We start from the raw sequence: 20,714 nt of genomic DNA on the forward strand, positions 1-20,714 counted from the left end.
TCAAATCAAAATTTGTTGCAACAGAGGGAAAACATTTTGGGAAGGAAATATGGAAGTCTAGGTATTTACTGAGCTTATGTACTGTCATTGGCTGGTTGAAGTGGCCACTTTACAAACTGTGTAACATTAAGCGTTCAGCCTATGTTTAAACATCTTCATTTCCTCAACTCTTCCATCTGTTAACTTTTGTGAAGTATAAGAGCCTCTGGGGTTAAAGTATTGGTTCATTATATATATTATCAAAAGCTTTTTCGTCCTGTAAATAAAACATCATTCAATCAATTCAATTCCATAATAGTATAATGTTTGTGATATTTAATAATTAATCAGTTTTAACTATTGTAAATATTATGCAGTGGATGAAATACCGCGAAACCGTACAACTTTGCCCGCTTTTTTGCAATTATGTTGATTTTCTCCAAAAAAATGTAAATTGTGCTTTGCTTTTTAATTACGAAGAATGACCTTGGTAATCATTGAAAAGAGTTACAATTGTTAATTCAGTCATATTTAAATGCGATTTCAAGCAATTTAAAATTTTTATGGCGGGAAAATTACCTGCAAGTTCCTCCATATTTGCCCGCAACCATTATTTGTTGAACTGTAGCTCATATGACGTTCTTGTCTAAGAACTACTCTATTGAATTATTAATTCAAGGGCAAAATTGTCGTTTGAGTATATTTTCAATAGCTAACTAATAAAAATATTCGTCTAAAAACGATTGGGCAAATTTACCCGCCAAACTTTATTTGTTTTCATACAAGAAATTTATAAGCCTTAGGGTTGTCAAAATCTGGTTGATAACCTAAGAAAAATTAATAAATCTTGTTTATTTAAAGAAATGTTTTATGTAAGTACCAATAATCCTAGTCCGTGGCCGGTCGTTTGGTAGAGTAAGGTGGGGGAGGCCGGGCAAATGGTCGCCTGTACCCCCACTCCCCGGCGGTGACTCGCGTACACGGCGGCGGCCGCGCGCTCGGGCGTCGGGCAATGCGCCGCGGGCGTTTTATAATGTGTAGACTTAAAATGAACGTCAGTTCGTTCAAGGCAGTTGTATCGTGTTTTACTCTCCGCCTCCTTGCCCTTCTTTTCCCGCTGGACTTCGTGCTTCGCTGCTGGCTTCCGCCGTGACTCCCCTGACTGCGGTCACCTCTTTACACCAACAGAACCCATTGGAAAGCCCTTTTCAGGGTTACTGAGGTTGACTTTGCGGCTTAGGCCCCCTATTTACGCCGGGTGGGCCGATTGAGTGGAACCAGGGAGACGAAGCCGCCACCCCCCCCTGTAACGGGTCGGTTACAACTAGATTAAAGGTTTTTTGAAGCGCCACCCTGATTTTAGTTTGAGAAAACCAGAAGCAACATCTCTGGAGCACGCGCTATGGGTTTCAACAGGGTAGCAGTATTTGGCTTTTTAAATCTGCTCAGTGAGATTCTGAAAAAAACACCAAATAAATGCTAGTAGCAATCCTTACCACCTCAACTTATAAGAATAATTTAGAAGAATGTATCGAAAAGGTAAAAATCTCAAGAATGCGAAAGAATAAGATAAAAACTAATAATAAAACGGAAAAAAAACAAATTAATAAAAACTAACTGAAAAAAATATAAAATAATCATAATCGTATCTGACAAAAGTTCAGTTAATGATGGCCGGTGTTTTTGTAGCGTTTGGAAAAATTGGGCGCACATGTTGTGTGCGGATTTATTATTGATTCTCGGTTGTGAACTGTACCAATAATTACTAAATTATTAGCATCACAGATGAGAAATGCACAATGTCGTTATTTAGTTTATTTTTTCATGTATCTACTATAAAACATGCAAAAAGTATCAATATATTGTATTGTATAATTAGGACGAGTATCCTTTTATGTCCAGGATTCATTTCCCATTGTTCACTGTTTTATTTATAATCTATTTGGGTAAGTTAAACACTAGTTCTTTTTTAGAGAAATAAGTAAATAAATGTACAAATAGACAATTAATGATGTTATTCATTTCAAACTCTCACAAATTGCAATCGAAGCTTAGCTTTCCCATTCCGCCCCGGGTTCCCCTACACACTTCTTTTCTAAACGCATCTCTGAGTCTACGGCAGCAGTGTATCGGAATCCTGATTAATCTATGGAAAAACTGTCAAAGTTGTGCCAAAATCAAAGGCAGATTATATCACAGACTACAGGATTATATATTTTATCTGTGATCACTGATCAATGCTCAAGACCTCAAGAGCCGGTCAAAAGTCAAAAGTCAAAAGGGCCAAGAGTTCAGGAGTATAATTTGTGATTGGTTAGCTGTAATCTAGTGGGTAGTGGGTAATGGTTGTAGCTGATGTTTATAATCTAGCTATTTGTATTGTTGCTGTAGCCCTCTTTTCGCTGTATTGTACGAGCATGTACAAGTGAGTGTATAATCTCTGGGTCTAAGTGGTGTAGGCACATATTGGTCGATTGGTGTAAGTTGGCAGTGTCTTAATGCATACGATTTGAATGTTGAAGGTACAGGTACACAATTCGTGATATTTTTACACATATCAATTGTAATTTGTTGCCTAGCATAAGGTTTTTTTGTATATACTCGATAACAATGATCGCATTAAAAGCTACCACAATAATGGGAAGTGCATACAAAAAAATGTTTAGTACTAAATGTATATCACTATCATACAGTGATTATGGTGATCCAATTAAAGTTATTTCACGTGTCGAAGAGGATGTTAGAGCACCCATCAAAGGAGAAGTGATGATTAAAATGATAGCGGCTCCCGTTAACCCAGCTGACATTAACACTATCGAAGGTAGGTTAACTGATAAATAGCTACACCTGGCATCGGGAGTTGTGTCAGGGATTAGATAATATGATGTGTTAATTAAAACCTATGAATGTAAATTGTATTTCTAGGAAAGTATCCGGTAAAACCTAAATTACCCGCCATTGCTGGAAACGAGGGCATCGGCGAAGTGATTTGCGTCGGTGAAGCTGTCAGTGCTTTCAGGGAAGGTGATAGAGTTTTGCCCGTCAGATCTGGTTTGGGTACTTGGCGAACATTGGGTGTTTTCTCAGAGAATGATTTAGTAAAAGTACCAAACGAATTGGGCAAAGCGGAAGGATCCATGCTCACTGTTAATCCATGCACTGCATATAGAATGATAAAAGATTTTGCAGATTTGAAACCTGGTGACACTGTGGTGCAAAATGGCGCAAACAGCGCGTGCGGACAGAATGTTATACAGTTGTGTAAAGCGTGGGCCATTAATACAGTCAATATTGTTAGGAATCGTCCCGAGATTGGTGATCTTAAGAATTACCTTGCAGATATAGGAGCTAATTATGTGTTCACGGAAGAGGAAGTTCGTACCACGGATATATTTAAAAGTGGATTTGTTAAAAAGCCCAAGTTAGCCCTGAATTGCGTTGGTGGGAAAAGTGCTCTGGAAATAATGCGGCAGTTGGATCACGGCGGAGCACTCGTTACTTACGGGGGCATGTCGAGGGACCCGGTCACCGTTCCCACGTCTGCACTTATCTTCAAGGACATTAGGGTTTATGGATATTGGATGACCCGGTGGAATAAAGAGAATCTTCAAAACCCGAAACGAATGGAAATGTTTAACGATCTTATCCAACTAATTTTATCTAAGAAGTTACACGCACCCGCTTACCAGTATATCAAATTTGAAAACTATAAGGAAGCTTTGATGAATACTTTGTCAGTTCAAGGATTTACAGGAAAAAAATATATACTTGATTTTGAAAACTGAAATTAGTAATTCCAGCCCCGCTAATTATCTTTGTACATATTTTCTTGGTAATGAGATAAATTATATTTCCAGTCGATTGAAAAAAGTATTTTAACATAAAAGATCATCGATGATTTAATGGTTTCGATTATCATACTTATTTTTGTACAGCTTGTTCATTATAGTCTTAAAATGTTTGATCTTGAATACAATTTCACCAATCAAGCAATTGATTATTAAAATAGTGTAATAAAAAAAGTGGCATTATTTTGTATCCCCCATGAAACCCATGCACTCACTACATAGAACATGTATTATAAATACCAGTCAAAAAATTATTATATTTTACCAAAATATTAAAATTTTGGGTTATTTTCAACTAATCGTTAACACCATTTTTGAAAATAGGAATAAATTTGATTCAGAGTGGGGTAAGCGACCCTGGCCTCTTTTATCTCCATTTCCATACTTTTTACAATTTTCATAATGTCCAGGATGGATGGATGTTTTCAATTGTGTTGGAAAATTAGTGTTGAATTTTTTAAATCAAATAATAAGTTCTCATTTATTTTTTATAACAATGTTTTTTAATTTATTTGATTATTTATGTTTACGGTATCAAAGGCTTTTTTAAGGTCAAAGAAAATTACCAAACACTTATTTTTATTATCTATTGCGGAGTATATTTCCTTTGTTAACTTATAAATTGCATCCTCAGTGCTAAATTTTTTTTGGAAGCCAAATTGATTTTGAGAGATTTTTTTATTACCTTCTAGATAATCCATGATTCTATTCTTAAGACATTTTTCTAAATTTTTTGATATATTTGAGGTAAGAGTAATTGGACGATAGTTATACGTTTTAGAGGCTAAACCATTTTTGTGAATTGGTATTATTGTGGAAAGCTTGAATGATTTCGGATAGATACCATTTTCTATACATAAATTGTAAATATATTGTAAGGGTTTCGATACATAATTTTTAGTGTTTCCACAGAAACTTTATCGGGACCTTTAGAATGATCCTTTTTAAAATTACAAATTATTTTCAAAATTTCAAGTTTCTGTCGGTACAATTATATCTAAGTCTATTTTGAAATTGTTGATAAGAATTACTAATTCGTCAAAATGTTTTTTTATACTTCTTAAACTGATATGGAACATATTGAAATTATTTTGTGATAATTCAGAATTTAGTTCGCGAACTTGTGAAAAAAAAAAAAAATTGCAAACATAATTTGCATGGTCATCTTGCATAATAAATAAATAATAAAATATGTATTAAATCTTAAATAAGAATATTCAAGATTTTTTTTTAAAATACATGTTTTTACTCCATGGGAATATCAGAAGTGCTTCTTATAAGGATACTTTTAGGCTGATTTATTCCTTTTTATGAAATTTGACAATACAGTGCCTTATGCACCACTGGGTGCAGATAAGGGTTTGATTATGATGAACGCATAGTGCCATTTACTTTACTTTTGTTGCTAGCTACATTCGTTCCACTGCTGGACATGGCCACCATCAAACACTGTCCGGTCTTGCCACTTTCCCCGCCCACTGCCATTTTGGTTTTGCTGTTCTTTCTGCAATATCAATGACCTTTGTTCAGCGTCTAATTTCCCCATTTCTATCACAAATACTGATGCCCAAAATTTGTCTTTTCATTCTTCGCTGAATGCACTTTAACTTTTGCATACTTCTGACAGTGAGGGACATAGTTTCCAGACAGAGTTTTATATTATTATATATAAAACTGTCTTCTCTGTCTCTGTCCTCTGTCTCTGCATTTATTTTAATGTAATAGCTTGATGTTCTTATTAGGTCACCATGAGCTTAGTATTGTAGGTGAGAAAGCAATTAAACTTTTTAATAGATAATATAAAATTGTTATCACCAATCTTACAAATTTTGAATGACTTCGTCACATAAATGGTCCACTTAAAAAAATAACTCAGAAATCATATCACAGACAGATATTACCAGCGTTATATATTTACATTATTTCTATTGAAATAGAAAATAAAAAATTATAAAATCCAATTTTTAAACTTATTTATTATTTCTAAAATAAATTAATAATTGTAATATTTAGGTATAACACATACTATATCTAAAAGTTGAATGAATTATTTTAAATGTCGCATCATCTTAAACAATAATTACAATTGAATAAAGAACTAAAACAAACAAATTTTCTACATATTTAGAAACACAAGGTAAATATTATTACTTGTGTTATATTATATAAAGATTTTTTGTTTTTATTCTTCTACTAAAATTATTCTCTGAGAAGTGTCTTTTCCAACTAACTGTGCATATAAGAGCACATCAGCGTCATCTAACTGCTCGGCAAATCTCTTTCTTTCTGCGGGAGCATTGCGGGCCTTATAGGCTTTGTATGAACCATAAGTCATGTACGTGTTACCTTGCAGAACTAGAACATCTAGTAAATCTCTCTTCTCGCACATGTTTGTGTCTATTTCATCTACATCGGGATTCAATCTACTATAAGGACTTTCTTCTAGTTTCTTGGAGCATTCTGTGAGAGGAAACCATTTGTACGTTTCTGGGCAGAGAAGAAAAGATGGATGATAATTTCCTTTGTATTTCATTTTTGGACAGGAATGAATGTAAAATCCCATGTAATAATATTTTATACTCGGTACATTTTGTTGCAAATCTCTAGTAAAAGCAAGTTCTCTGAAACAAAGTAGATGAAAATATCACATTTCAATGGTCATTTTCAACTTGAAGAACTTTTAATCTAGTGTCTTTATTAAAATTGTGATTATTTTCTATCAGATAGTTTGCGAATTCGGAAAAATATTATTTAGGCACCTTAAGTGTTCTTTTACTCATAAAAATAATAAATAACCAAATAAACAATATTTCCTTTAAGAGTAATACTAAGTAAGAGTAGACTCCTGTCTAGTTTTGAACAAATCCATCTCACATTACAAGACAAAAAGACTTGATTTATTACTTCCATACACACTAACTGATATAATTAAATAGGATAGAATTCATTAGTTAAGTATAGCTTGAAAAGGAAGCTTACGTAGCTTTGAAACCGGTCGGCAGAAAAAATAAGTGGTTAAAAAAAAAGTTGTTCTATTTATCTTATTATAATGAATAACCGCAAAGTTAGTGCTTCAAATATAAAATTTATGTTGTACATTTTATGCCTATAATATATCGTCTATGTAACCATAGTATGTCATAAGCCACAAATTCCAAATTTTAAAGGAGTAGTCTGGTAAAACAACATTACTTCATGAATAATAATATTTTTAATGTTTGATTTTTAAAATAAAAATGAAACGAAATATTTCATTTTAGATATATATATAAAATGATTTTATAGCGTATGACATTCCGCTTCATTGAAATTTAAGACATAAGTTAATTGGATAAAATAACAATCCAATGGTTTTTTTAGGTTATGACATTTTGCAAGATGATGGGATACACTGAAAAAAGTATAATTTTCCTATATTTATTTTTTATGACATATTATGGTTGCATGGACGGTAAAACAATTGAAAACATATTTATACATTTTTTAAATCCTATAATTTTTGCAAAAATAATATAGTTAATAAATAAATTATTTTAATTAAACTACAAATTTAAAAGCTTCAATTAAATTAACTTAACAATAGAATCACCATGTAAAGCGCCCTTGAGGTATTTTATTACGAAAATGGCGCTATATAAGTTATCCATAATAATAATCCAACTATGTATTGTATATTTCCTCTACTCTCATTACAAAAAATTTAGGATTAGTCCTAATGATTTAATGATTTACTTTAGGATAATTATCTGCTCATGTTGAGTTTTAGTTTGATCAGACTTACTTGAGTGCACCAAATGATCCCAATGATAAATGTGAATACTTTGGATTGTAGAAGAAATAAACTGAGGAAACACATTTTGGTAAAATGTCTATTACACCAACGGCTACTAATTCATTATCTAGCCAGTATTGCTGATGGAAGGAACCATAGCCACAAGCGGGGCCGTCATCAGGAAAATCAGCCTAAAAACAAAACATGTTCTTAAAACAAAGTCTTATCATCCTCATATCCCTTTCTGCACCTGCAGTGCGATTCTGAATGCGAGGGCATTTGTTTGACAAACGGTTTATTAATGTAATTTATGTACTAATTACATGTTAGCAATGCTTTCTCTATCCCCTAGAGAGCGTTCAGAGTCGCACGGCTGATAATGGAAAGTTTCGGACATTAAAATAAACACAGTACAAAATGCGTTGTTAATTAGTAATACCTCAAAAAAAAAAATCAGATTCAATAATTCAGGTTAAATTTTGAATAAAACTAGAAAGATTAATGATATTTACATACATATACAATATATTTTTGTCAAACTAATAAACAATAAAATTGACTCCCCCGATCTACTTGAAAGACTTCATTCCATGTGCCACCTAGAATGATAAGACAAAATTTTCTGTTTTACACAGACAACACGTCAACTATTAAAAACCATCTACAATACCTAGAATATGTGAGCAATATGACAATAGATTTACAGAGGCTGATATTTTTCATGACAATAAATGTAAATTAAAGTCAAAAGTCATAGAAATATTGAGAGAAGCACACATTAAAATGATTGACATTATGATGCACTGGTGCGCTAATGAATTATCCAGTTTATTAATTACTTTTTCGACGCTTAGACGAAAACGCAAAATAGCTGCGCGGTTGGGTCGTTGCTTTCTAACGATGAAGGCGGGGGTTCGAGTCCACAGGGGTTCTAATATTTTTTTTGCAATTATGTTTTTTTAAATTGTATTTTTTAAATAAAATGTTTGTGCTACATTAGAAAATATTTTTACTGAAACTATTAGCCGCTGGAGCCATTTGTTAGGAATTATTTATTAAATATAAAATAGACTTGTTTTTTATATGCCATACTACCGCTATGGACATTTTATCAGAATTTTCGTAGCTTACCAATTTAAAAACTCACTGCTCGCCACTGCTATATTGTATATATAGTATCTCATATAAAGACCAAGTATTGAACTAAAATTTGTTGTAATAATTTGAAGATAAAAAAAATTAACATGAAAGTGGCCGAAGCCAAGTCTCAATTTTTGTTTTTGAAAAGAAATACAAGCATTTTAAATCACATACATTTTCCTTTACATCTACGTAAAATTATGCTTTCGGTAATATTAAAAAAAAGAAATATTTATTGAAATATTTTAGTTGAAACTCTTTTTCTTTTTTTCTCTCTTTTTTTTAAGAAGATAATTCTGATTGTAATATAAAAATTTTAACAACATCTTATTTACGTTTTTATTACGTTCATACCTGCCCTTATCGGAAAAGATATACCGGTATACCACTTTCATGTTCAATTTATTATCTTCAAATTATTACAACAAATTTTAGTTCAATACTTAATCTTTATATGAGAACCCAGAAACCTAAGCTTAGTCTAAATTTGAAATGTCTTAATCTGCCGGCCTAAAAGTAATTATATTTTAGTTACATAAAACTTTCAAGTATATTTTTTAATATAAATAGAAATAATTAGTTTTTTAATTTTTTTTTACTATTGCGCGATTAAAAAGAACATTCATTTTAAAATGTCAAAATCGTATGATTTCCTCATTTTGCGTGCGTTTTACCAGACTACAGCTTTAACTGTATTAGATTCCCTGTGATAGATATGGATAATTTTAATCACATATTTCTCAACTGTCCTGCAAAGATAGATTCCCTTTCCTTTCTCCTTGAACTATTTGAACACTTTCCCCTATCTACTAACACGCAAATCCTACTCAATTTTCGAAAAAAATTAATCCTCAAACTATAATTCCATCAAATCCACCACATTCGTTTGTAATATCCATCTATTCAAAACATGGCATTAGCAAAACACCAGAATGGTGATACACTATCTGATTGACATAAAAATTATATATGTATTGTATTTATCGCTAGCCCAAAGCAACGGTGAGATATCTCCGAAGAACATATTCTGAGATAATCCGACTTTTTAAGATGTGCCAAGGATCTGACTAAATGAATTTTTAAAAATTAGATTATGAATACTATATTTTCACGTAGGTTAACAATCTAACTTCGATATTTCATTATTTGAAAAACATTCATTTATTCAATTTATTAACATACCTGCATATGTATCTCAAAATCAGAAATTTCGGGTTTATCGCACTGTTGCTTTGGGCTAGTGATATATAAACAATAGGTAATAATATACCTGTAGTGGGCTCTTAACCAAGAATTTGAGGAACTGTTGTTCAGAACACTTGGAGACAGAGTCACCATGAATGCTGACTTGGTATTTTGTATACAGTTCATGGCTGGCAGAAGATGAAGCTATCCATTCAGGACCAGGAGGTGTTGTTCTGACTAGTTTTATCTGCAAAATTTAAGATCACCAATTATTTTTTACAAATATGTAAGATAAAGGTGCATGAATTTGCACTGTGTGTTGTTTGTACTATTTTTTGTCATTTCGGACTGCATTACAGCGTCCATCATCAGGGTTGACCCAGATTCATAACCCAGAAAAATTCATTGTTCAACCTAATGGCAGTGAAAATCTAAACAATTTAGTGAAAGATATGTATTCTTAAACACAGACCCTAAAAATAATATGTTTACCTGCAACCTATCCCTAAAATTCTCCGGAAGGTCATTCAAAAACTCTTCTAAAGATTTTTCTTTGCTTTTAGAAGTAGGTAGATTTTGAATACTTTCGATGTCAATTCCTTTTTGAAGCAATTTCTCTCTTTTTCTTTGTATTCTGATTTCTTTAGCTTTCTTACAATGAGTTGCCTCATTGTTTATTTCAGTCACACGCTTAACATCTGCAAATTGGAAAGTTTTCTCAAGATACAAAAATTTGTCAATTGAATTATGATTTTATATGGATCGAAGTTTTGAGTGGACTTCGGGAAATGCAGATTCAATATTGTCAAACGAGATATCTCTTGATTATTGTTTAAAACGGTTCATATATTATAAAACATTGATTCAAAAAGGTGTATTCATTGTTTCACTTATATATTTCATACTTTTAGGACCGGGAATTTCAAGTTTTGTTAAATAGTCATGTACAAGCAGTATTATAATGAAAAGTTACAGGTCGATATAATAACAGGCGGTTTATCGTTAAAAAAATGCAAGTATCCATAAAAAGTATTTAGTGGTAAGAGGATTTACATGTTACCATTTTTAATTATAAATTACATTAATTTTTCATTTGATTTTAAATGTTCAGGAAAACACATAAAAAGCACCTTCACTATGGGGTTAAGGGAAAAATAATGAGAGGCAAGAGGAATTATATATTCCCTATAATTATATTAGAGCGAGATCTCATGCACTGTTTTACATACCCAGAAACAGTACAAATGCAAGTCAGAATTCATGCATTAATAGGGCAATTCATTCGAATACGGCTTCTGCCAATCTATTTTTCTGTACATATCGGCAGTTTAGCAGCTATCTGATTTCTCTTCATTAATTTCTAACTTATGTTTACAGTCTGCATTACATGATAGGTTGAACAGTCCATAAAGTAATGCAGACTACAATAGTCAAATAAATATTATTTTCATTTATGGCAAATTCAAAAAAAAAAAAACTGCTTTTCATTAGATAGTACTTAACGACTAATTTACTTACCATTTTTAATAGGAATAGTTAAAGTACTTGTACCTTCATCAATACATTCCTGTTTAGATTTAAACTTAATATTATTTACATTTATTTTCAAGTGTTCTTTATTTCTCATTACTTGTAACACATCCTGCTCATCACAGTTTTGACTAGTAGAAGCATTTTGGTTTGGTTCATCGGTCATCGAAGTATCATCGTTACAGTTAGTTTCATAATCATTGTTTTTCGATAAAAACTTATTAACTTTCTTCAGCGTTTTCTTTTGGGATTTTGATAGTTTTAAATCAATAGCGTTACACCTATGAAAGGAAAGTTAATGAGTTTGTCTTATTAATAATTGTATTTGAAATCAAAATTAACACCTGGATATTTAAAAAAGAAATACGTTGCAAATCTTATTAAAATCAGAACTTTATCTGTCATCCATATAAATACACAAACTATCTGAAACAAGGCGGATAAATTAATTTTCGATAACATATTTTTTGCAACATCAATTGCATTTTTAACAAATTTTTAGACTTTATATATTGTATTTCAACGACACAGCAAGAGATTAATTGTTTTTTGTTGATACAATAAACGCAAATAAAAGTTAAATACCTACTTGTATGTAAACAAGAAGAATTTAGAAGAAAGACCACAAGTCAAAATATTCCAATTTTCATTTAGAATATTAACAAACATTGACAAATCTCCAAAACCGAATGCTCCGGTTTTTATAAATTTTCAGATTGATTTTTAAACAAAAACAACCAAGCAGAAAGTATTTGGTAGAATGTATAATCAAATTTACTGTGTCTTATAGTAAACAGAAGATGACTTTTTGTTTACATTTAATGCATTAATTTTTAGTTGATATTGATGGAATACAATGACATACTTGATAGTGTACAAGGGACAGCATGTTTGATCCATTGTTGGTTTGTAGCAATATTTCCCAGAGCGCCTCCAGCCTCTGTCTATCAGGGCTTGGTAATCTTCTACTGTGAGAATGTGTGCCCACATTCCTAATAAATGGACATTACAATGTTATATAAAATACGAAACTGATACATGCATTAAAACAAATGACAGCTGGCTGTAATATTTACCCTGACTGACACTCGCATTGTTCTTTTTGCAATAACCGCATTTGCTATTTTCTTTCTCGGGGTAAAACTCTACAATACTTTTGGACATTTTGTTTAATTTTATTTCGTCTGCCTACACCATATCAAATCTACGTTTTTTTAATATTAGTCGCAATTGAAAAAACAAAAATGAGTTTAATATTACATCAGGGCAAATTTAAACTGGTATTCGACATATGTATATTGAAAAATTTACTTTATTTCTGACATTTGTTACGAGGTTTGCGATTTCAGATTCTCAGACAAAATTACGAAAGACAAAGTTAGAAAATTGACACTAGAAAGTCTGTTTATGTTGATTTGTTTCTGTGGTTGCCAACCCTACCGATTTTTTGGTAGATCTACCGATTCTGGAAGAAATTAAATTAAATTAAATCTACTGAATTTTGAGGAAATTCTACCGATTTTTAAACATTTTCTATTTTCCGTAGCTTGAAATTTTAAGGGGGTTACTCTCTCACTTGTTGAAATCTAATTGAAATTTCGCGATTTGTCGATCTAGCGGCAAAAAATATAAGCTTTCAGAATTAACCTAAAAATGAAACCATTTTGTGGTCATTCTAGTTTGGCTGTGTTTTCAAAGACGTCTCTGAAGTCACCACCAAGGTCACGATAGAGGAAGTACCATTTACCGTGCTGAACAAATAAAACACGGTAACCCATCTTAAAAAAAACCTTTCAACGTTTTTTTCTCGAATAAACCGAACACAAGATAATTGCCATCATTTCTGACAGTTCATCGAATGTTTTCCAAGTTTCAACGCAAAAAAAAGCATCCAAGTCCAAGACATATTAGTGTTTTAGAAACATACCGAAAAACGTTAATAAAGTTACATAATACATTTCACTGCACATGTCATAAAGTAACATTATTGAATAATTTTATTTTTGCTGAATTAAAAAAAAAAGGTTTTCGTTGCCAGAATGTTATAACTCCATGCGCTTTGAAGCTGCAAGACGTTTGGTAATATTAGCTTTTATATTACGTAAATTCATTAACTAAATCAATTCTTCAACTTTTCCCATTGAATAATAAAACATCCAACTATGTGTAGTGTGATAACAAAGACGGGCATCTGTCGATTTGTCATGTAGATGAATTTGAGCAAGCTTGACTTTTTACTTTAGCGCAAAAAAATATTTTACGCAATGAAACTAAGCTGATTTGGTATTTTTATGTCTCAATACGCAATGACAGATTATTAGCCACGTGACCCAAATGCCGGCCTTTTATTGGTTGGTTTTACTACTAAATCAATGTGTAGATATCCAATTTCGAAATCAACGCCTATATTTTTACTTGAATTACAGATGGTCCGTCTTTTTCAAGCCTTGTTTTCTTTAAACATGAATTCGCATGGTAAATCCCTTAAGCTGTTTTTTGGCCATCCATTCGCTCTACATGTTCAAACCAACGCAGCAATCCATCATATTGCAAGGATCTTGATTTAGTGGATAATACTTGTCTCAGCCTTAAACTATAATGCAAGAATTTTGACTAAGCCAAAATCTGCTATTTATTTAATCTTATAGAAACTTTTATCTTTATACCCCAATATCCAGAATATGTAGATTTAGTGAATTCATCACATAACTCGGAATTCTTTGGAATAGATCTTCCGGCTTTTGATATATCTCATGGCCCCTAAAACAGTGTATGAAGATAAATTGGCATGGTTTAGCTCGAAATTTTACATGTTTATCGTGGTTATGAATATATTGCATACCATTATTGTATTGCCCTTATTTGTCTATGCTACATAGTTTTATATTATTTTTCTCTTGGTATTTTACCGGACCTCGACTCACATGTTTTATACGTGTATGATTCATATCATTAATTGTAGTGCTTTCGCACTTATAGATTACGCAGACAGGGTATAGTCTAAGCTTATAACCGAGTTGCACAGTTTAAACCCGCGCTGTGCCAGCGGGTACCCTGCAAGATATCGGACCCTCCCGTTCAGTTTCTTGCATATACTCGTATGTTTCTTCGTGTAACTGTTGTCATTGACTTAGGCCGTATCCATTAAATTAACATTTTCACCTTTAATATAACATGTTTTTACTCCATGTTTTGCTTTGGTTTTCACTTTATAACTCTTTCTATATATTGAATACTGTTTTTTTATATTTTTTGACTGTCTTCGAACGGGGTAAATAACCCAAGTTAGGCAGTCAAAGCAACTTTGTATAAATTATAATTTTGTGTATGTAATATAATGATAATAATAAATAAATAAATAAATATATTGGTTTAGCACGAATTCGCCTAAGAGATCGTATTTGGACAGAATTCAGCTTATTTTCATCTTTGTTTTTCCGATTCCATACTAACTCTCATGCATAAAGGTCGGCACCAGGACTCCATTGTAAACTGCCGAGTTTGCCTCCTGCGACAAACATTTATTTACTGGTCGATTAACTAGAGCTGGCGTGTTCACAAAACTTGCACAAACGCATTTAAAATCTACAAGTTGTTGATTTTAAAAAGGTTATACTAAATTTTAACCAAATGGGCCATCTTTTTTAAAATCTGTGTTGGATGTTGTGTATATGAAAAACAATACAATGGGTTAAGAAAATGTAATATATTAATTTATTTTTACTCGAGCACATTTTTTATTTATAATTTATTGTGTTCAATATTGTCCAAATTGTAACAAAAGGGCTATATTTCTGCCGCCGTTTTCGACGGATATTTTTGTTTTTGTTATTAAATAAATATATGACATTTCCTTTACTGATTGTTTTTTTCGCTGTGATCCAAAACGCATTAAAACATACATAGCACATTTGAGCGAAATTCAAATGAACGTAGAAGTATCTAAGGTATATTTTATTACCATATCATTAGCAACTAACGAAGCAATAGTAGTCCTTGTCACGCTCATAAGCGTGTCTGAGCGCGAGAGAGACATATGATATTTTTTTAATGCGTATGCCGTGCGGTGTCATACCATACGCGTATTCACAAACACTACACAATCTGTTTGTGTAAGTTTTATGAATGCACTAACATTCAAATTAAATCAACAACAGAAGCAGACACAGCAGTAATAAAATCTGCAGTCACCGAAAAGGGGAAAAGAGACTGACACTACTAGAAAAATATATGTACGAATAAATTATGACAAAATAAAACAAAAACTGAAAGAGGAAAAATGGACAAACATCCTTAGTCAAGAAAATGCAATTGAAGCCATGCAAAACTTTATGGACATCCTCAACACACAAATAAATGAAAATTCTGAAACATTAAAAATTACTGACAAACAAAAAAATTACCTATTGGATTTCAGACAATTTAGTAAATTGTATGAAAAAACGTGATCACCTACACATTTTAACAAGAAAACACCTAAACAATGTTCCTCTACTCCATTTTCAAAAAATATATAGAAATACATGTACCAGAACTATAAAAAAGGAAAAGAAAAAACTTACGCCAGCAAAATAGAACAAAGCAGATATGGTACCAAAACTATATGGAAGGTCATTAAATAAATAAACAATACGTCAAACAAAAACCAAACACTAATACCGAGCATAGTTAAAAGTGATAGAAAATTCACAAATAAACAAGATATTGCAAATGCACTCAATAAACACTTCTCTACTATAGGAAAAAAACTAGCTGATAAAATACTTATCAAGTTGAATAAAAAAGAGTGGGAACTAGAAAACACTGAAAATATTGAATTAAACTCTCAAGAAATGTTTAAAATAAAAAAAAATACAGGAAACGAAATAAAAAAAAAACCTAGAAACCCTGAAAACCGATTGCTCAAAAGGACCTGATGGTATAGATGCTAAACTTTTGAAGAGTTTGTATGAAGAGATAGCAATACCAATCTGCCACGTATTCAATCAAAGTATAAAAAAAGGTGAATTCCCAAACCAGCTGAAGGAAGCTTGTGTGATACCAATTTTTAAAGAAGGTGACAAAACAGAACTAAATAATTATAGACCAATATCTCTTCTAAACATTCTAAGTAAAGTTCTGGAAAAAAATGTTAACACACAAATTTACTTTCAACAAATCAATATAGATTTTGTAAAGTAATAGGAACGTAGGATGCCATATAAGACATAACTGAATACATTTATCAAAACGTGGACCAGAATTAAAAAAACTTTAGCAGAATTCCTTGACCTTGCTAAAGCCTTTGACTCAGTGTCTCAAATACTTTTGGTTAAGAAATTACAAGCATATGGAATAAAAGGTATATGCCTTAAGTGGTTTGGAAGTTTTATTTTTAAAATAAATCAAACTGTAAAAATAGGTCATACAATTAGCGAAAATTTTACCGGAAATTTTGGAGTACCTCAGGGAAGTATATTAGGGCCTTCATTATTTCTGATATATGTAAATGGACCATGTAACTTGAATGTTAATGGACGCATTGTCATTTTTGCAGACGATACGGTGCTTTTATTGAAGGAAGTGTACATTAAAAGTGAGAAAGGCTTAAAAGGAAAAGAAAAGACGAAAAAATTGCTAGACTATAACTTACTTACACTTAACGCGCACAAAAAAAATTTTTTGGTAAAGACAAACGGAATCAGCCAATACAAAGAACTCTTAAAATTCATGAATGTACAAATACAAGAAACAGCGACTGTGACTGCCAAAAACAGAAAAGGTCGATAATACAAAATATTTAGGTGTGCACATTGATAGTTACTTAAGATGGAACATGTTCCAGACACTACGTGTGTTAAAAGCGGCTCAAGTAATTTCTAGGCGGATTGCGAGTTCTTTGGGATGCCACCATCCTCAATGTATATATATATAAAATACATTTATACAATGATGTGAACTCCAAACTGTTCTAAGTTTTTAACTTTCTCTGTCATTATTATTGAAATCCAGTCCAGAGAGTAATAAGGATCTGGACAGGATTTGTTGTACATAATCAGGGTTTTTTGTGCTATCAATATTAAGACCCAGACGAGCAAAGTTTTTCTGCAGTCTGTCAACAATTTCTTGAAAATCATTAATTGATTTTTCAAGATGAACCGCATGATCTGCGTAGGTACTCTAAGCCGCACAACTTTAGGGAGGAGTTCTTTTCTATTCCTCGGTCAGGTCGTCATGTGGTATTGATTCATATAAGGTCGGTCTGAAGACGCGGCTTTACTTCATTCCAATGGAGACCCAGCACAAATCAGTCAAAGAGTTACGATTCTCACACGACAATTGCTGTTTACTTGGGGCACCTTTAAAACAACAATGATTTTGGAAGGAATTCCGTACCCATTGATAATTTTCTAGAGGGATAGTCGATTTTGTCTATGCTACTATTAAAGTCACCAATGACAACTACATGATCCCATCAGGGTAACCTACATAGATAATGCAGAGTGTAGTAAATCATAAAAAATGGTACTTGGCAGTGGCATCTGCATCATTTGTAGGCGAGATATCTTCTCCGACATTAATATTGCCACTCCTTGGCGATAGTATCGGTCCTGGTCTGATATGCGTTTGGCATGAAAGTCTTTATCGAGGGTTTACAAAGTGTGTACATTGTAGGCAGGGGTCCACTCGCGAAATATGGAGTGCCGGAACGCTTTTTTCTCTCTTTTTTTGCTATCTCAAATAATGAAGTGAGGTCAGTCTCCCTAGGCGTGTAACTTACTTATGTTTCTCGTATTTTTTAATACTCCCATTATAAACAATGGCTGGAATTGTCATTTTCTGTCTGGAATTGAAATTTCACAAAGTACAGTTTTAAACCAATGATATTATAATTTATGAGCAATAACAACTCATATCACTCTGCAATATTGTAATCATAATTTTTCTCACATTATTTTCCACCATAAGATTTTTTTGTCCCAAACCAGTGCCGGAACGGCGTTCCGGCAAGTTCCGGCACCAGTGCACACCCATGATTGTAGATGCCTATGCGCGAGGATTGATTTGTTGTAGAGGATTTGTCTATTTTTTCCGGTAGGGATGTGCCAGTTCGGTTTCTGAAGCCCGGTGGCTGCTACGAGGAGGCGAGCAATGGGATTTGCAGGATGGAGAGTCTTTAATGATAAAACAGATAGTGGTTTGGGATACTCGATATTCTGCGAGCGCCTAAGCCGGATAGCCGGATAGCTGAATATCGGGCCCATTGTCTCTGACTTGTCGCGACGTGTTTAGTAGATCCAAGCCACGCCGCGCCCCGCCACGCCGCGGGGTGAGATGAGAAAGATCAGATTTTCCCAAACGCGGTCGATTTCTATCAATAAATCAATTTAGTTGTTTAAAAATCAGCTATAAATACATTGTTTTTAGTTCAGTTGCATTGTTTTTCGTTAACACATCGAGGTAATATAGAGAATTGGTATATTTAAGCTTATGTAACTATTTTTTTAAAGTAAGAATATCACTTTTGAACCATGATTCTAGCACTCATTTTTTTTGTTGGCTTAAGGCTTGACGCATTTTTGCATGACTCCACTCCATCCAGTTATTATTTTGATTAATTTGTCATTACAAGAGTAGGTACCCAGATAGCAGTGAAACTTGGTACAAACTTAATTTAAGATTGATGGAAGGTTGAAAAGGAAAATTTGACGCGACAAGTTTTTATCAAAAGTTGCTGGAATATTGTTATGACAAATTTGAAGAGACAAGTTTTGACAAAACTTGCTGCAATCTTGTTATGTCAAGAATGGTATTTCAGAATCCGAAATTCATATAGTGATGATCAACACATTGCCATATACATAAAAGTATGGAGAGAATTCCTTTTTATTTATTTTTATTATTTTTTATTTAAACTGTTATAATTAATCCCAGGACTTTTCTACAAGACCGATTTTTTTTGGCAACACAACAGGCCATGGGGCCCAATTACAGTGGTGAATTACAGCACGGTACGCCTTAAGAAAATCACATTTAATTTTTGTGTTCTCACCAGGAATCGAACCCAGAACCTTCCATGTGTGAGCCAAATGTCTTAACCACTACACCATGGAGGCCGCCGAATTAAATTAGTGCGTGACAAATATCCAAAAAAGTAGTTAATTCCAAACAACATTCAGATTGCCAATACTATCAAAGTCATAGAAAAATGATATATTTCACCGTTTTTGTCCGTGGGTTTCATGTCATTTTTAATTACGCATTTATCATTGGACGTTTTTCCGGCGATTTTATAACTTTTAATATTGTCGAAGTGTTAATACTCAGTTTAAAGGATAAACTATTGATATGCCACTAAGGAAAAAACATTAAATATGAGTTTTTGTTGCACTGTCACTCGACAAAACCGTCTTGTCAAGAGCTCTTTAAAAGTAAGTAGGATATTAATATCTCATCCACTGCATAATGCTTGCAATAGTTTAAACTGATTAATTATTAAATATTACAAACATTATACTATTATTGATTGAATTATGTTTTATTTACAGAACGAAAAGGCTGTTGATAATATATCGATATAATAAACCAATACTTTAACCTCAGAGGCTCTTATACTTCACAAAAGTTAACAGATGGTAGAGTTGAGGAAATGAAGATGTTTAAACATGGGCAGAACGCTTAATGTTACACAGTTTGTAAAGTGGCACAAAATTTAAAATAAATATACTGAGTAATAATAACAAGATATTTTATTTAATATTAATATTTTTAAGAAGCTTCGTGTTTTTGTTTTTTTTTGGTTTGTGTTTTTTCTTGTTTTTTTTTTTCTCTATTTTTTTTTGTATTTTTTTTTGCTAAATAAATCCAACTTGCATGATGTTTGTTTTTTTTTTGTAAAAAACAAACATCATGCAATTTTGTTGGATGGTAACTAGGAAGTGTGCTTTAAACTTGCCTCAAGTTTACAGAGTTGCAATCTCAAACTTCGGTCAAGCTTGAACTCTTGATACTTCAAACTTGATACAAGCTTGAGGCAAGTTTAAATTGCTATCTGGGTAATAGGTACTATACTCTATATATACTGTCAACTTTAGTCTAGACTTCTAACTTTAGTGTTGTTAATATTTAAAGTGCTAACTAAACACAGTATTATTTAAAAATATTTAAAAAACTTGTTGAAACGAATTTAATCCCAAACATGTATCGACGAAACTAAAACAAAAATCCTCGCCAAATCGTATTGTTTTATGTAGACAAATATCCTGCATTAAAACGGAATA

General features: G+C 32.4%; 2 protein-coding genes and 1 long non-coding RNA gene across 5 annotated transcripts; 2 read left to right on the forward strand and 1 right to left on the reverse strand.

Moving 5' to 3' along the window:
- Positions 1 to 2,208: 2,208 nt before the first annotated feature.
- On the forward strand, positions 2,209 to 3,941 carry LOC148279758 (enoyl-[acyl-carrier-protein] reductase, mitochondrial-like). The gene is made up of 2 exons (XM_088229446.1): positions 2,209 to 2,800; positions 2,905 to 3,941. The coding sequence occupies exons 1-2, from the start codon at positions 2,590 to 2,592 to the stop codon at positions 3,762 to 3,764; spliced, it is 1,071 nt and encodes a 356-aa protein (XP_088085572.1). The 5' UTR covers positions 2,209 to 2,589; the 3' UTR covers positions 3,765 to 3,941.
- A 1,842-nt stretch (positions 3,942 to 5,783) lies between these two features.
- Positions 5,784 to 13,321, reverse strand: Ate1 (arginyltransferase 1). 3 transcript variants are annotated; one of them, XM_088229463.1, is made up of 7 exons: positions 12,531 to 13,321; positions 12,320 to 12,446; positions 11,443 to 11,735; positions 10,417 to 10,622; positions 10,010 to 10,171; positions 7,609 to 7,790; positions 5,784 to 6,448 (listed from the first exon to the last, which is right to left on the reverse strand). In XM_088229463.1, the coding sequence occupies exons 1-7, from the start codon at positions 12,616 to 12,618 to the stop codon at positions 6,010 to 6,012; spliced, it is 1,497 nt and encodes a 498-aa protein (XP_088085589.1). In that variant the 5' UTR covers positions 12,619 to 13,321; the 3' UTR covers positions 5,784 to 6,009. The 3 variants fall into 3 exon arrangements, with proteins under 3 accessions (XP_088085589.1, XP_088085590.1, XP_088085591.1); XM_088229464.1 differs by lacking the exon at positions 10,417 to 10,622 and having other exon boundaries at positions 11,555 to 11,735; positions 12,531 to 13,310; XM_088229465.1 differs by lacking the exons at positions 10,417 to 10,622; positions 11,443 to 11,735 and having other exon boundaries at positions 12,531 to 12,813.
- Positions 13,322 to 19,745: 6,424 nt separating this feature from the next.
- Positions 19,746 to 20,211, forward strand: LOC148279760 (uncharacterized). The gene is made up of 2 exons (XR_015822787.1): positions 19,746 to 19,865; positions 19,983 to 20,211. It is a non-coding gene; the product is annotated as an uncharacterized LOC148279760 (long non-coding RNA).
- The last annotated feature ends 503 nt before the right edge of the window (positions 20,212 to 20,714 follow it).

This window comes from Micrasema longulum, unplaced genomic scaffold (genome assembly GCF_059751315.1).
Source record: "Micrasema longulum isolate JH-2025_06_02 unplaced genomic scaffold, ASM5975131v1 h1tg000677l, whole genome shotgun sequence".
NCBI lineage: Eukaryota > Metazoa > Arthropoda > Insecta > Trichoptera > Brachycentridae > Micrasema > Micrasema longulum.